Source organism: Erpetoichthys calabaricus, chromosome 13, assembly GCF_900747795.2.
Source record: "Erpetoichthys calabaricus chromosome 13, fErpCal1.3, whole genome shotgun sequence".
NCBI lineage: Eukaryota > Metazoa > Chordata > Cladistia > Polypteriformes > Polypteridae > Erpetoichthys > Erpetoichthys calabaricus.
Window position 1 is genome coordinate 59,944,642 of NC_041406.2, and position 17,228 is coordinate 59,961,869.

A 17,228-nucleotide genomic window follows, 5' to 3' on the forward strand; every position below is an offset into this window, starting at 1 on the left:
GAGTATTCTTTTAAAGAAATATGGACACAACTGTATCCAGCTGTTATCACTCAACTTGTGTAAATACACACTCTTATGTTTAATAATGATAGCAATTTCTTGCAGGCTGTGCAAAATGTCCAAACTAGTTTGTGGCTTAAAGATAATCCCCCATTTCCTAAACACGCTGTATCCCTCACAAAGCCGTGGAGAGCTGTATGGGTCATGAACCAGACCCGACCAGGAGACAAGGCCATCACGTTGCACATTCACAAAAAAAAAAAACCAACAAAACAATGGAGAGGCCTTACGTACTGTAGGTCCACTCCTTGAACTGTGAGGCCACAACGTTTCAAAACAGACCAGTGTTGCCACCCTGCTTGGACAACCATTTTATTTAATGTATGAAAAACCCTTCTTACCACATTGTAACCTGCAATCGTTCTAATCAGCGTCCACCGGATGTACAGTAGTTGGGATAATAAAGAAGCTGAAGCCTTCCTATCCCCCACTGACAGCAAGCCGTGGGGCGTCACACTTTTAACCATACAGTCTTCAATGGCTTTCTGCATTTTAGTGGCGGGTGAACCTGCAGGCACATCATTTACAAAATAGCTCTAGTAAGGTGGCCACCGATACTACAGATTTTGGTTCTGCTAACAACTTTATTTAAATAAGACACAAAAGCTGTAAATTGAAAAATACAAAACAAAAGCCACACCTCATTACTTAAAGCAACATTGTGTGGCAGTTCATAAATACTGTTGAGCACAGTGGCTTGTTGTTACAGTGAACCTACGTACAAACTTCAGACAAGCTTGTTGAACAGCAAAACGTTCTGCACCTGGATGGAGGAGACACAGATAAGCTTCTTTTGTACAGGGCAAACTGTTAGCTTTTTATTGTTCTTGAGCAGTTTGTTTAACAATTTTAGAAAGATAAGATCAACATTGATTTGATAGAAAATTAATATTTAGTTCCTCTGTCTTTTAATCAATGCAGGACAATAATGGTAGCATCAAGTGTAACATTCCAAACTGTTGCTCTCCAGCATATCGCTACATCGCCATTATTGCACACCCAACTGTAGCACACCAGATCTTTCGTTCAGCTTATCGTGTTTGGGAGAAAATTGCACCCGGCATGTGCGACTCAAGATCAGTCGTGTTGTCATTTCCCAGTAGAACTGCAACTAGTCCACTGCAGAGGCGTAGCTACGGTTTTCAGTGCCCGGGGACAACTGAAGATTTCGCACCCCCTCCTGTTTGCCAAAATGCAATGGGGAAGGGAAATTTGGCGCCCCCTGGATGCTGCGCCCGGGGACAGATGTCCCCCCCTTGCCCCACCCCTAGCTACGCCACTGGTCCACTGTGAACAGTGCCAGATTGTAAGATAGGAAAACTCGAGAGAGATAGATAGATAGATAGATAGATAGATAGATAGATAGATAGATAGATAGATAGATAGATAGATAGATAGATAGATAGATAGATAAAGAAGTTACGACTGGCAATTTGTTAGTGTGACTTGGTAGAAAGATAAAGCACTAGAAACCTTTATAATATTGCTTACGGACTGTAAAGCCAGTCAACGCCATCTTATTACTGTACATCGGAAGAGGGGAGCCAAATGAGGGAGGTTTCATCATGTGTTGCTGTACAGTCATCAAAAAACGGCAATGCGTTTGAGTGAGAAACTAAATATTAATTTGTATTTTATAAATATTACCTTCCACTCCATCCCTCCCTCCTCTGTAACTCCCAACCAAAATGCGGTTATAAATGACAAATATTAAACCGTAAACTGAAATGCTTTCTGGCTTACGATTTTCGTTTTGGGTTATCAGAATTATCTCCGTTTTTCGATCGGTTACGGAATGTTTTGTATGTACAGCCTTGTACCGGACCCCTTAAACTTCAACAGCTTAACAGTCGTAGAAGGAGCGACAATTGCAATGCCGCACAAAGCGTCTTTCATTCCCTTAAGGGTGATGCGCCAGACATCACAGTTCTGCTGGTTATGAGGACGTTCATCACTCCAGGAGGCCTCCCTGGATCAGAATGCACTTATTTTAAAGGACATGGAATGTAATGAGAAAAGATTAATGTACAAAAAAGGAAAGGCAAGAGAGCGATGCTTATTGTTAACTCCCTCTTTCTGCTTCGAAAGCCACATTTTTGTTTCATTTATATGTGGATACATTCCAAATTACCTGAGTTTAGACTTCAACAGAAGTACCTGAAGCGAGGCCATTACGTGGGCACTGTGCAACTAGTGTGGCCATTTTTTTTTAATCTTTTTTTTTCTTTCTTTTTTTGCATTGTATGTATTAAAGAAGTTTAGAAACATAACCTGGATCGATTGTAAACACAATCCTGAAAAATACAGCATTTTCCATAACATACATGACACAGCAATACACAGTTTTTTCAATTTAGACAGGCATTTTTCTTTCATTTTGATAAAGAGCTTATATCATACTGTAGATGTTGAAACAGAACACAGGACACAGTACTAAATATGAATAAACATACGATGAAATGCATAGTCCCCCACTTAAAACACTTAATGAAGCATGTTTATTTTTTTCCTTTTTTTCTTTTTTTCAAGCATTACTGCTTTACCGAGTTATTTTAAAAGAGATGAATTCTATCCCTGCCAAGAAGTTTTGTTTTGTTTTTTTTGTTTGTTTTGTTGTTTTTTTAATTTTTTTTTAAAGATATGCTAAGAACGCTAAAGTTTTTCTGATCTGGACATTTGTTGCTACTTCATGCAGATGTTAAAACATAGCAATTCATTCGGCCCCATTTCAGGGCAGAGGCCTGCTCTGCCAGACTCTACATGAACGCATAGTTCTGAGGTGTGGAATACTCCTCCTCTGTGGACTCTTGAATCGCTGGTGGCTGCTGAAACGAGGAGAGTTGTGCACAGGCCTCTGGGAAAACTTCTGTGCTGGTGTCGACCGAGACCTGAGAGTAGGGCTGCTCAACAGTCACAGTGCTGACAGACTGTGTGCTTCCTTCGATGTTTCCAGTGGTGTGCTCGTCAGGAGAGTCCAGCGGATTCTGGTCAGAAGATGGTAGTTTCACTGGGCAGAAGGCAGATCCAGTTGGTATAAAGTTTACCTTGTTTTTGTCGGGACATGAAAACAGTGGGATTGAGCCTGATTGCCGAGACCTTTGACATAAAGAGAAGGAGAAAAGAATATTACTGGAGAAAGAACTCTAATTGGAAGCTACAAAACCCATACAGAAGTCCATCTGTTTTCTGGCACCCTCCTACAAAGCCCACCTTTTCTCTGTCATATTTGGAAAGTGTCTGTTCCATCTTATAAGAGTTCATCTAACAAGCATCACTAGAGAAATGCCTTGAAATGATAGAAAAAATGAAAAGGAGTATACTGACACACTCTTGTAAAGAACCCACTTGCCCCCACCGAGAAGGCTATGGTGAAGAGAAGAGCGTCACTGAAACAAAACTTCCAGCAATTCCAAAGTAGCTTCTCACTAAATGTCAGTTTACTTCACGACTACCAGATGCCTGCAGCTTTATGTAGTGTAAAGATTATGTCACATTGCGCAAATTTTCTAGCAGCTTTCAGTTGTAGCCTTTATTTCCATAATCTTATCGAGTTGGAGGTGTGCTCCTGTGAAGCCTGTCAGCTAATGCAATATGCCCAGCTACAGGTTTGATCGTGCCTTTAGTCGTAGGGGTGGGCTAACAACCAATAAGTGCTTATTATAATACATATAATAAATACAATGCAGCCACAAGGTATAAGGAACATGAGTGTTTTAGACCTCACAAATAAAACAGAAGCGTATCAGTCTGATGTCTTGTGTTTTACGTACCGCAAAGAAGAGGAAAAAGAAAAAAGGGGCAGAGATTGCGGCTGAACTTGCCATACTTGTTAACCCTTCATACAGCACAGGCTCCATCAGGTAGCAGATTACTGGCTGCCACAAACAAGAGTCAAGCACGAAGGAGCTGGAATGTCGGCACTGAGTCAGTAAATGCCTAGTGATTATCAGTCAATTACATCGACATGGTCTGGTGATGAGATCAGCAACTGCAGCTGGCAAGTCTGACATACCCAACAAGTAGAAGCCCTCTGTGTTGTTTTGATCTGCCTTTCTTTTACTATAGAAATGTAAAAAATTGAACAGTTAAGGAGGAGATGTGAAGTGGTTACCGCAAACTAAAATATACTTACAGTGAAATAGCATACGCTCTAAACTAGATTTTTCCTGGGGCAAGTTAAAATATATGTATACAGTGAAATAGAATATAGTCTAAATTATATTTTTTTCCAAAGTTTACATGTTTGAGGATGTTAATAATCTCCCAGTAGGTGCAGGGAACACCGGAGGGATAGTTAGTGATTCTGAAATTGTAGAGAGAGAGATGTGCTGCTTAGATTAAATAGGCTGAAATCAAACAAAATGCAGGGACCACATAACATTTATACTAGAGTGATTAAGGTTAGAGAGTACATGTATAAACCCTTAATGTGTATTTTTAAAAAAGGATTGGAGACTAGCAAATATGAGTGGATGATATACTGGCTTATTTAGTATGCCTGATTAAATTCTTCTTCCTTTACGGATTTTAAGAATACTGTTTTATGGGTATGCTAAAAATAAGTGGAAAATTCCAAAGATATTTAAGCATAAAAACAAAATGTGCAGATGATAGCAGCTAGGTGGAATGGCAGAACATCTAGAATCAGCCACATTTGTACAGAAGGACCAAGGGAGAATTCAGAAGTGGGCAAATGTATAGCAAATGAAATGTAATGTGAGTAAATGTAAGGAATTACACAAAGAATATTAAAATGTTAGATTTGAAAGCATAATGGGTAGATCAAAACTCAAAAGTGCATCTTATAAGAAGGACAATGGAGTAATAGTGGGCTCTTCACTCTCTAAAGCCAGGCAGTGTAAAGAAGGAATTGGGAAGGCGGCTAACAGGATGTTAAGTTAAGCAGAATGAGGTGGTAGAGTTAGGTTACCCTTAAGGTATGTAACGCACCAGTGAAGCCTTCATATTACAAAAAAAATAAAGAGTGCTAGAGAAACTCCAGAGGACTTCAGGACTGCAAGGCAGGAGCTAAAATGAAAGACTGAAGGAGTTTAAGCTAATAGAGATGAAGAGGTGACAAAGTTGAAGTGTTTAGAATTATAAAGGATATCAGTAAAGTGGATCTCGGAAGTTACTTTAAAAACAATTCTTTAGCAAGAACATGGGGGTACCAATTGAAACAAATTAATGGCAGATTGTGCTTAGGTTTTAGAAAGTTTTTCCTTCATACAGAGATTTATAAATGATCAAGTAGTGTGGTAGACAGTAGGACTTTGGGAAACTTCAAAACTTGACTCAGTGTTATTTTGGAGAATTTAGATAACAGGAGTGATTGGCTATTTCTATTGTTTTGAAGTGTAAATGCTGAGATGGTACCAATGCTGTCTCTTCAGGGTGCCCATGTGGCTCCATCTTTTCTTGACACCTCCTTCTTAATGCTTCCTCGCCCATCATTGTTCTGATTTGTTGATTGGTTTTAGAAGGGCTTATGTGATGAATGGATGGCATAACCCTGTCTCCAGGAAACCGCCAAGTCCAATTCTCTTCAAATTATACTAGATTTTTTTTTTTTTTTGCTTGAACAGAGAAAAGGATGAACACTGAAACATGTAAGCCTACAACTGAGGATGATGTCCAGTGAGTGGCATATAAAGGGCTTGTTAATAATAATAATAATTCATTACATTTATATAGCGCTTTTCTCAGTACTCAGTACTTGTTTGCTCAGTTACAGTCCTAACTATTAACAGAGCACCACGAATTTCATGGAAACGGGGAGTTACTGTGGAGCAGTCATTAGTCGTATTTAAATCCCAGGCTCCACTTGGAGTTTGCACATTATCTATGTGTCTGTGTGGCTTGCGTCTGGGTTCCTCTCAAAGACATGTGCGTTAGTTTACCTGGTGGCTCTAAATTCCTGCATTGGGTTCTATTTTGCTTGGCACAATCTGGTCGGCCATGACTCTCAACTGGATTACATGAGTTTAATAATGAAATGACATAATGATGGATGACATAAATGAGTTGCACTTAATTAAGCATACTGAAACTAAACATAGAGTAAGGGAACGAGAGAGAGAGGGTAAGACGTTTGGCGAGTCTGGCACCCTAACCTTCATACACCATCAAAGCTGAACGTTCCTATAACTTTTCACTCTGGGACGATAGCTGTGTAAACCCCCACGATTTCAGTGTTTTGTGTGCCCACAAACAATCTTTTGCAAGATTAACCACAAAGTGTAGGCTCTAACAACCAACTTCTCTTTAATGGAGTCAAAGTTGAAATCACTTTCCATGACTGAGTACAATTTATTTACTTGATTTCTTCAATTGATGCTGTATTTCAGTTGCAGTGGTGTAATTAGGCAGTTGTCACAGAGAAGAGTTGGAAATGGCAGTCATCTATTACACAGTGCAGGAAACGATTGGATCTTGCAAAGCAACCATTAAATAAAGAAAGGAATTTGGAGCTAAAGAGAGCCAAGGCCTTAAAAAGTTGCGCATAAGCAGCAGAGAAAACTCCTAAGAAGAGGTCAAGAGCAGCAAATGAGATTCGCAGCAACATGTGCAGCACACTTTAGCACCCATCTCGGCTACAAGAGAAGGGGGCAGCTTCTTACAGCCAACACGTATTAACGTTAGCACAGGAAACATTAATTCATTTTTTATTTCTGCTAATCATTATTGCTTAAATGACCCAATTTGGGGGACAATCACTAATGAAATAAAACACAGCGTAGAAGGCACAGGCACCCTCTATACACAGAATAAAGTCTGTGCGGCCCCGGCTTCAGCCTTCATTTGTGAACAATAGAAAGTAACCCTTGCAGGCAGACTTAACCTGAAGAGCGCTACGGCATTTCATGTGCTGCATCCTGCATGCGTCTACCGTTTACTGCTGGTAGAAATCTGCTAACATAAAAAGCATTACTTACGACATTTCCTCAAAGACCTTGACTCGCTCACATCCCTCTGGGGGCTCTCGTTTGAACATGTAGCTGTTGTTTGGTTTGGGAGATGAGGCAAACTTAGGCAAAGGTGAACTACTCCCACTGTCTGAAAATGTAAAGCAGCAGATTACTGGGGGATGTCAGATAGCAGGAGGCTTCAAGTACAGGACAGCCTTATGGCCATCAACTGCAGTCACGTGAACGACATTCCAGGCAAGTATCCATCCATTCGGTCACCATTTTCAGCATTTCTAGAGGAAAGCTAACTCTCAGGCCCTGAGGATTGAGGTCTGGGTATTACACTCCAGCGTGTAAGTGCATCAGGATATAAAATCACTTGGGGCCAACAACCACACAACAATCGCACTCAAACAATGAGAAAAATCAAGTTTCATAGACACAAAAGGCAAAAGCTGTTCCCACAAACTACATGTAGAGTGAGTAACGCACTTGAGCCCAGGACATCTTTTTAACAAAACTTTTTTTTCCTTTGCGCAAATTGAATCAAAGTTGCAGAAAGTTGATACTTCACATGATAGCAATCTGCTCAAGAAGAAAGAAAGGTAAGTAACAATACATAATGTCCCATCTCAAGTCTCACTTACTTCTGGCTTCTGATTTCACATCAGCAATAGAGAGAAAAAAGAAAGTGAACAAGCATGTCTTTAAATCGGACACATGCCAGTGGACCTTTTTTGAGGTAAAGTGCATTTAGCCATACATCCAATATCCTGGGGATTTAGGAGACACAGAGAAGAAGCAAACAGCTTCTAGAAAAAGTTCATGCTGGTGCAGCTGCCGGACACACATACTGTATGTATAAGGTGGCTATGGGTCACCTGCGTTAAAAAATTCTTATTTTTCTGCAACCTCAACTACATGTGATGGATGCAAAAAAAAAATAAATTTAACATATTTTCCATTATATCTGGCATGTATAAGAAGACCAACTATCCATTGTGTATTACTTTAGAATATTAAAATGTAAGGGTTACTTTCATGTTAGATTGTGACACAGACTACGAATGCAATGAATGTAATTACCCCGATCTACATGCTGTCAAATGAATGAACCACACGCCGTGGCGCAACGTTAGAGGCTTCGCCTCTGGCACTGACGTCCGAGGTTCAATTCCCCGAGAGGGAGTGCAGTGGAGTGTGTACGCCTGATGAGCCCAGAATTAGGGCGAAACACGTGTCGCGTACTCTTTGCATTATTTGACAGTAAACTATTTCAACCATTCTATGATCTGCTTCTCGCAACTGAAATGAGGGCACCGTGGCGGATGTTAGCTGACTTGTTGACCAACCACAAGCGTTACCTGGTAGGTAACCACCCATACAATCAGATTGTGACACCGACTACGAATGCAATGAATATATATATATTCATTGGATGGATGGATATATATATCCATCCATCCATTTTCCAACCCGCTGAATCCGAACACAGGGTCACGGGGGTCTGCTGGAGCCAATCCCATATATATTCTTTATTTTGCAGACTCATTTATCCAGGGTGATTTACAACATTTGAGATAAAATATGTTACATTTCTTTTGTTTTTCCAATTGGAACATGGGCACTTGCTCATGGTCAAACAGTATCAGACGAGGGATTTGAACCCAGGATCCCAGAGTGTGAAGTCCTTAACTACTATGCTAAACTGCCTGCTACTTATCCAGTCTAAGGTGGTGCCTATCTCAGGATCGTCTGGCACAGGGTGGCAACCAGCACGGGACAAGATGCTAGTTTACCTGAAAGCACACTCAGGTACACACCTCTCTAGAGTAACTAATCAACCCATCATGAACTAAAAGCTAATTTATAACATTAAGTATATATTGATAAAACTTTCTAGCAACATCATATTCATAAATCCTTTAGTTGATGAGCACTGGTTGACACTGGTGTCTGTCTCGAGTTTGCATCTTACCCTGTGCCTTTGTAGTTTTCTACTGGGTTCTCCACTTTTTGTCCCACACCTCAAAGCTGTGTCCGTTTATTGGTTTATTGGTGACTCCAAGTTAACCATGCATGAGTGAGTGGGCCTGGTACCCCATCCAGGATTGGTAGCTGCATGGTGCCACCTGGATTATGCGAGTTGAATAATGGATGGATGGATAAAGTTACTCAATGTATGCGCGAGCTGTCCTCCTAAGATGGCTCCTATGACGTAATATAAAGGAAGCGACATGAAGTAGTAGTAACACTGGATCATTTTAAAACAATTAAACATATAAAAACCATAAACATTTCTAATACAGTGATCTTGAAATCTTATTGAAATATTGGGGATAAGGTGATGCATTAATAATATGTCAATCAAGAAATACAGATAATCATTTTAAAATTTTATGTGAGACACACAAGAAACTTGTGGCAACAGCAGAAGGCCTGACGAAAATCAGCGTTCCTTTTATCCTGAGTGCTTAAATGGTGTCTTTCATCAAAATGTGAATACAGTAATCCCTCGCTATATCGCGCTTCGCCTTTCGCGGCTTCACTCCATCGCGGATTTTATATGTAAGCATATTTAAATATATATCGCGGATTTTTCGCTGCTTCGCGGGTTTCTGCGGACAATGGGTCTTTTAATTTCTGGTACATGCTTCCTCAGTTGGTTTGCCCAGTTGATTTCATACAAGGGACGCTATTGGCAGATGGCTGAGAAGCTACCCGGCTTACTTTTCTGTCTCTCTTGCACTGACTTTCTCTGATCCTGACGTAGGGGGACTGAGCAGGGGGGCTGTTCGCACACCTAGACAATACGGACGCTTGTCTAAAAATGCTGAAAGATTATCTTCACATTTCTATCTTTTGTGCAGCTGCTTCCTGAAACGACATGCCCGGTGCTTCGCATACTTAAAAGCTCGAAGGGCACGTATTGATTTTTGCTTGAAAAACAAACTCTGTCTCTCTCTATCTCTCTCTCCCTGCTCCTGACGGAGGGGGTGTGAGCTGCCGCCTTCAACAGCTTTGTGCCGCGGTGCTTCGCATACTTAAAAGCAAACAGCCCTATTGATTTGTTTGCTTTTTTTCTCTATCTCTCTGACATCTGCTCCTGACTTGAAGAGGAAGATATGTTTGCATTCTTTTAATTGTGAGACGGAACTGTGATCTCTGTCTTGTCATGGAGCACAGTTTAAACTTTTGAAAAAGAGACAAATGTTTGTTTGCAGTGTTTGAATAACATTCCTGTCTCTCTACAACCTCCTGTGTTTCTGCGCAAATCTGTGACCCAAGCATGACAATATAAAAATAACCATATAAACATATGGTTTCTACTTCGCGGATTTTCTTATTTCGCGGGTGGCTCTGGAACGCAACCCCCGCGATGGAGGAGGGATTACTGTACTATAAAAGTTGGAAGTTTTTTTTTTTTTATCTTCAAAAGCCACACTTTAAAATATTTAAAATATAAGTGGGCCTGCTTAACATATCAAGGCAAAGTAAGATGATGGTTTTGAGTGATACCAAACAACAGTGCTACACATCCTCTCTCTGACACACCAGCACTGAGGACTTTCAGCCAACAAATCTTTCTGCAGAAGTGTGTCAAGAAACACCACTGGGGCTCCTTTGTGCAAGAGGTTTCCAGGGACCCAGTTCTATCTATTTACGTGATTAAATTCTCAGTTTGGGTGAAACGAGCATGAGTAGAAACAAGAAATACGTGTGCGGCAAGTGCTAATGGAATGAGATACGTTAAGACTGGGGGAACGGGTGTTCTACAGTGAGCTTTTATTTAAAAAGCCTATGACCCAAGGACAGTGACTCCTAACTCCTTGACGTCGTCTCACGACCCAAAAGTGGGTTGTGACCCAATGGTTGATAAACACTGCTTTATACCAACAACAATGTCTTCATAACGCCTCACTGTGACTGGTCTCTTATCTATAGCCAAGTCCCAAGTTTGTCTTCATCTGTTCTGCATGTATTTGTGGGGGTTGCTGTTGTTTGTTATAATATTTCTTAAACTTCGGTAAAAAGCTCAATTTCTCCTTTGGGGCACATAAGTACCACCCACCTGTCCAAAGTATCTATCTATCTATGGAAGTATGACATTATTGTTACATCAAAAGCAAGACATGACGGCAGTGACATTAAAATAATATTACATAGCTTGGAAGTCTATGTCAGTATGCGAGTAAAATCTACTGGCAGTCAGGTGGCAGGCAACCCAACAAATGACTTGCCACTTGAGTGGTAGGGTGCCAGTCCATTCACATGCTGCCAACTGGAATTGCCAGTTCACCTAACATGCACATCTTATGGGGGTGTGGGAGGTGTGGCAGTACCTTTAACAACTCTGAATGAACGTTGGGCAGGCATGGGACTGGAACTCAGGATATTAGATCCATTAGAAAGCAGCGCTGACCACATCATCATTATGCTGCCCTACATATGAATGAACTGTACAAAATTATTATTTTACTTATACAACATCTCTTTGAAACCAGGCCAGTCAATCTCTGGTATAAGTGTACATGTGAGCATGGGAAAGGTGCTATTTAAATAAAATGTATTATTATTATTATTGTTATTATTATGTGTGGCTGAGTGGATTTGCCCACATTACCTTGTGTAACTGAGTGTGGGTGTATATATGTTTGTGTGTGTGTGTGTACAAATCTCTACACATATATCAATAGATAGTATGTGTTTGTTGAAATAGTATATGGTACCTATGAAAGATAGCAAATATTTTGAAATTATTATATTTGCTATCTCTTGCCCAGCGGGTACCTTCTGTGCCATTCGTGTGTATCTGAATGTCCCTTCACCAGTGCTCTCTGTGTCGTGTGCATTCCTGTAAAGCCTTTTTTCAGACCATCATTATTTTCGAGGCGCCTTCCTAGTCTCCAGTCTGGTTTTATACAGTGATATTTCAGTTCTGATATTAATTGTAGTTTTATTTTTTATTTTATTTTATGAAATTAATTTTTATTTTGCTCTAGTTTTCAGTGGAGTCAACAATTTTTATTTTTATTTAGTTCTGTATTTAAAATTTTACATTGTATTTAATTTAGTTCTGGCTTTTTTACATAAGTACAATTTTAGTTGTTTTTTCTGTTGCAAGACCACAAATGCTGGCCTACACATATTTCAATGCAAGTTATGTTTCAGTCAACAAAATACACTCACAGTTCATAATGCCGTTAAACAAAGCTTGACTATCAACGGTCAAACAAATTAAGTGGCCTAATAAGTGTCGTCACCAAGATCAAATATTTCGAACCAAGAAACCAGCCTGTGCAAGCATATTGCCGTTAAGCTTTAAACAAGCACGCATTTCACGAGATTTGTTCATGTTGCAATGATGTCCACTGTACTGATAGCCACACAGTGAAAATATTTGCTTGACGAGCGCCTGTAATGCAGGTACACAGCCACTAGTGCCAGTAGACTGTATGATGACGATTTCTTCTGTCAGTACTGAGGCAGTGACGTGTGGTGAGGTTCATGGCTGCTGAGGCACGGACTCCTTCAGAGTCAGATTTGCAAATATGCGAACCCAAAAGAGTCGCTTATTCAGTATTCAGTTGTCAGCCAGCATGCACATTGACTACTGGTTATGTTTCATATCTTATAAGCATTCTTTACACACACATAGGTAAGGTAGATATTTGGATAAAAAAAGAACGTTACATTTATAGTGGCGAGAGAGAGAGACAGCGCATCTGCTCTGCACCCTCCATGTGTTCTAAATTTGTCATTGCAATTCCACAATTCATACTCATTCCATACAAATAAAAGTATTGAGTGATATACAAAAAAAAAAACGGATTTCAATTTTGACCTTAATTGAAATATATTTAGTTTTTTTTAAAGCTTTTAATTCTGATGCTTTAGTCAATTTTAATACAGACTGTTCAACAAAAGGTTAACAAGTAAAATAAAAGAATATTTTATTTAAGGTCAAAACTTAGTTTTTAAATATTGGATTTTTTTCTTAGTCTGATTCCATTTTTTATAAAACTGAAAACCATTTATGGTGTTACCTTTATTTGTAAATGACATCCATGCGCCTATCCTTCTCCACGAAAATCTCCATCAATTTCTTGTAAAAGTCCTCCTTATTTTCCTTTAGTTTTAAAAGTCTTAATCTTCCATTTTGGCAGTCAGTCGGAACAAAGAATAAAAATAAACGGACGGCTGCAGTGCACTTGACTTTCTGATATCGCTGACTTATTGGCACCCAGAGCCTCTGCGTAGAAGAACAGCAGCAACAAGCACCTGTTGGGCTAACATGCGCCCCCTTCAGGGCGCCACGGTACTGTCTGCCTCTCCTTGTGCCTTTTCACTGCAGTTTTATGTCCGATCAGCAAGACTAAATATGTCACACACATTCATTAGAGATATTAGCCAGACTGTGGAAAGTCAGGGTGTATAATAAACGTGTCTGTAAACATGATATTGGCGACATACAGAGAGACAGCAACAGACACACGCCATTGTATACATCAGCCCAGTGTGTGAGGGACAGCGCAGTCCGAGGTTGAGGTGAGGCTTGTCGCTGCCGCACTTTACGTTTCTCCCCTATATTTGAACAGGAAATGTGCAAATTCGGTGATTTTGACAATAAAAATGATCAAAATGGTTGGAATCATACAGAAAACAAATTTATAGCAACGACCAGTGGACAAATTTATTTTATGTTATCATTATTATTTTTTTTTTTACTTTTCATGATGACAGGTGAGACTGCACGTCCCTGTATGAAGTGCAGTCATGGTGCCTAAGAACTGATCCAGCTGGCCCTGCACAGCAACTCCGAGACTCTTTTCTTCTTCTTGCATGTTACATTTGCTTTTATTATCATCTGTGCTGTAATTAAAGTATTTTCACACGTTACTTTCTCGCTTTTTACCCGCAAACATCTGTGCGAAACTCGCCATCGTCAACCACAAGTGCTTACTGCTTCAACCCAACGAGCCAAACGTGCTCAACAAACAAACTAAGGTCCTTTACATGAGTTGCGCCATGTGACTATAGTTACAAGATCACTGCATAGTGAACAGCGCAACACAACTGAACGCTCAGGGTGACCTACAAACAACCCTCCGCACGACTGAACTGGACTGAACAAAAATTCTATTGCTGTTTTTTTTTTCGTTTTTACTGAATTTTTGTTCTCATTTTAGTTTGTTCACATATCACTAATTTTTATTTTTATTTAGTTTTAGTTTCAGTGTCAGTTTGCCTTAATTTCAGTTCTCGTTCTTGTAAAACGAAAAACAATATTTTTAGGTCTAGCTCTCATTTTCGTTATGGAAATATCACTGATACTGTCCGTCTTTGTAGGCCTTTACTCCTCTTTGTGCGTCTCACATTCGCACTTCCTCTTTCGTTGCGTCACCACAGCTAAACTGACCAATCACCCCAAATCCAAACTGACCAATCAGACTGTTTAGATGGACTGGACAAAGAGACCTTAGAGTCTTATTACTGTATATAGTGGATGATATATTTAATTTGTTATCATTCAATATTTTGTAGGAGGACAGCTCTGTGTATATGTTATGTGTGTAATTTAAAGATTACATTGGATGAATAAAATCTTGGTTTACTAGTTTACTACATTCAGGTCCCGTCTTCTTTGCTTATGTGTTTCCCACTTATTCTGCAATTTACAGGATGTGTTAAATTTTATTAACAGAACACAGATATATGTTGTGTGTTTATGTGAGCTCCTTGATAGGCTGATTTCTGACTTGACCCCATAGCTGCCTGTGTAAACATGAGCTTTATTAGGTGGGTTTGATAATTGATGCATGACAGTAACATGACTGTGTACTACATACAAATTTTCATAAGAATAAGGGTGAATGCTCATTAATTGTGTATGTTCTCCATATTAGACTGATGTCCTATCCAGGGATGGTCCCTGCCTCACCTCTTGTGCTGCTGTGATGAGCAATGGACACCACAGAATATGAATGACTAAGAATGATTAATATTGAACCTTGCGAGACACTAGGAGGCATTAATGCTGTTTAAAACAAGAATTTGTCTTTATTCTAATAAACCAAGTATCTACAAATAAAAGAGTTGTATAAAATATCATAACACAGTCAATAAAACCTGTTTCAGTCAATTCTATACTTTATGGTAATTTCAAAGCATAAGTGTAGCATGGTGGCACAGTGGTTAGTGTTGCTGCCTCACAGCTCCAGAAGAACAGATTTAAACCCTGACCTGGTCATTGTTTATGTGGAGTCTTTTTCATTTATTGATACAGATTTTAAATGATCTAAGCTCAGAAAGTGCCATGTGGTATCAGACACGTATTGTAAAGTCCTTTCCAATCAATAGCTGGACAGATGTAGTGAATCTGCTTCACAGGCAGCACTTTGCCAGTAGAGCAGTATACAGTGCATGAACATTGTAATGGCAGACTCCTTAAGGATTAAAAAATCATACAAAGTGCCACAGGAGCATGATGGCCTTCGTTCCATGCTATGGGTGCTGAAGATTTTTGATCAATATTTAGTCAGCAGCACCATAGTACATTATAATTGATAGCACTACTGCTTGGATTGCACTTCCTGTAATCTGTTGAAGGGGACTGGGGTCGTCCAGATCTGTTTTGTATATCTGCGTAAGGCGTGGATCTGTCCGGCATTATTCCACACCCATTCTTGGCATCGGGGAGAAATAACATACCCAATACAAAATCCTTGGACCTGCTGTTCGACATGAAGGCAATCTGCTTGAAACAGCTGGCGTTATAGCCAAGGATTAAACTGGTGTGGTCAGCTATTGTGCCTAGGTGTTATTGGAGAGGGGCAAATCACAAACAGCAATGGAAAGATTGATTAAAAAAAATTAACAAAGCAATTAAGACTTTATTGCTTCTTTGGGTGGTGCAGTTGTGCCTCATGGGTAGACAGATGTTCATTGCAAGGGACTTTAAAGAGGTGATGGTGTCTGGCAATATTTTTATTATAATTTTCATGAAGCTTTGGTCAAATTGCTGGGAGCCAATCAATATAGTTGTGAAAGGGGTCCTTGAAGGGTCTGGGGTCCCCCCTGCTCTTAAAAAAACTTAATTTCTATTTCAATTACCCATAACGCACATAAAATTCAGCTCTGCTCCTCCGAAACATTAAATATTGCTTTATTAAATGTTAGAGCATTAACCAACAAGATGTTTTTCATCAACGATCTTATTAGTGATAGGAAAATTGATTTTATTGCACTAAGTGAAATGTGGCTTAGCTCAGATGGTGCGGCTGTTTTAATCGAATCTGCGCCTCCGAATAACAGCTTTACTCGTGCGGATCGCCAAGGAAAGAGAGGCGGCGGTTTAGCAAACATTTACTCGAGCTGGTTAAAGTGTAAAGATGTCAGTTTTGGTAAATTCAAGTCCTTTGAGTATCTCGCCATTGTTATTCATGGAGATTCTCACGTTCTAGTATTATCCGTGTATAGACCTCCTAAATTTAACGCGTTTTTCTTTGAGGAATTCTCAGACTTGGTGTCAATTATAATTACGATCTATGACACACTCCTTATAGTCGGCGACTTTAACTTTCATATCGATAATCAGTGTGACCCAAAAGTAAAAGAATTCATGAACCTCCTGGACTCTTTTGATTTGAGACAGCTCGTTAATCAGCCTACACATAAAGCAGGTCATACGTTAGACTTAATTACCAAAGGACTAAAAGTTGATGTAAAGCAGATTATTGATATTGGTCTATCAGACCATTTTCTTTTACTATTTAATATAGAAATAATGATAGAAAACATTCAAGAGAAGCATATTCTTAAAAAACGCTTCATTGATTCATCAGCAGCTTTAAAATTTACAAACATTCTAAGCAAACAGTCAGTTTATAGTGCTAACTATAATAGCGAGGAGAATGTAAATAGTAAGGTGGAAAAATTAAATACTAAGGTGAGAGCTGCTGCTGATATAGTTGCACCTGAAAAGACAGTTAAAAAATCTTCTAGCATTGTTATACCATGGAAGACCCAAAGAGTGTCTGAGCTAAAGAGAACATGCCGTAGAGCTGAGCGTAAATGGAGGAAGACTAAACTAACTATCCACTATGAAATATTAAAAGTTAAAATAACAGAATACAATAACGCAGTCCATCTTGAGAGGCGCTGTTGTTTCTCTAAGATTATAAATAACAATGCTAGTAATCCCAGAGTCTTATTCTTGACGATTGATCGTCTGTTAAACCCAGGTAACTCAAAGGAATG

General features: G+C 39.5%; 1 protein-coding gene across 2 annotated transcripts in view; it reads right to left on the minus strand.

Annotated features, from left to right (window-relative positions):
- Positions 1–624: 624 nt before the first annotated feature.
- Positions 625–17,228, minus strand: part of glcci1a (glucocorticoid induced 1a) — a 294,096-nt gene continuing 277,492 nt past the window's right edge. For both annotated transcript variants that reach the window (XM_028817035.2, XM_028817034.2), the window contains exons 7-8: positions 6,996–7,116; positions 625–3,156 (exon numbers count right to left, since the gene is read on the minus strand). In XM_028817035.2, the coding sequence (XP_028672868.1) occupies positions 2,817–3,156; positions 6,996–7,116 (461 nt within the window). In that variant the 3' untranslated portion in view covers positions 625–2,816. The remainder of the gene's footprint in view (positions 3,157–6,995; positions 7,117–17,228) is intronic.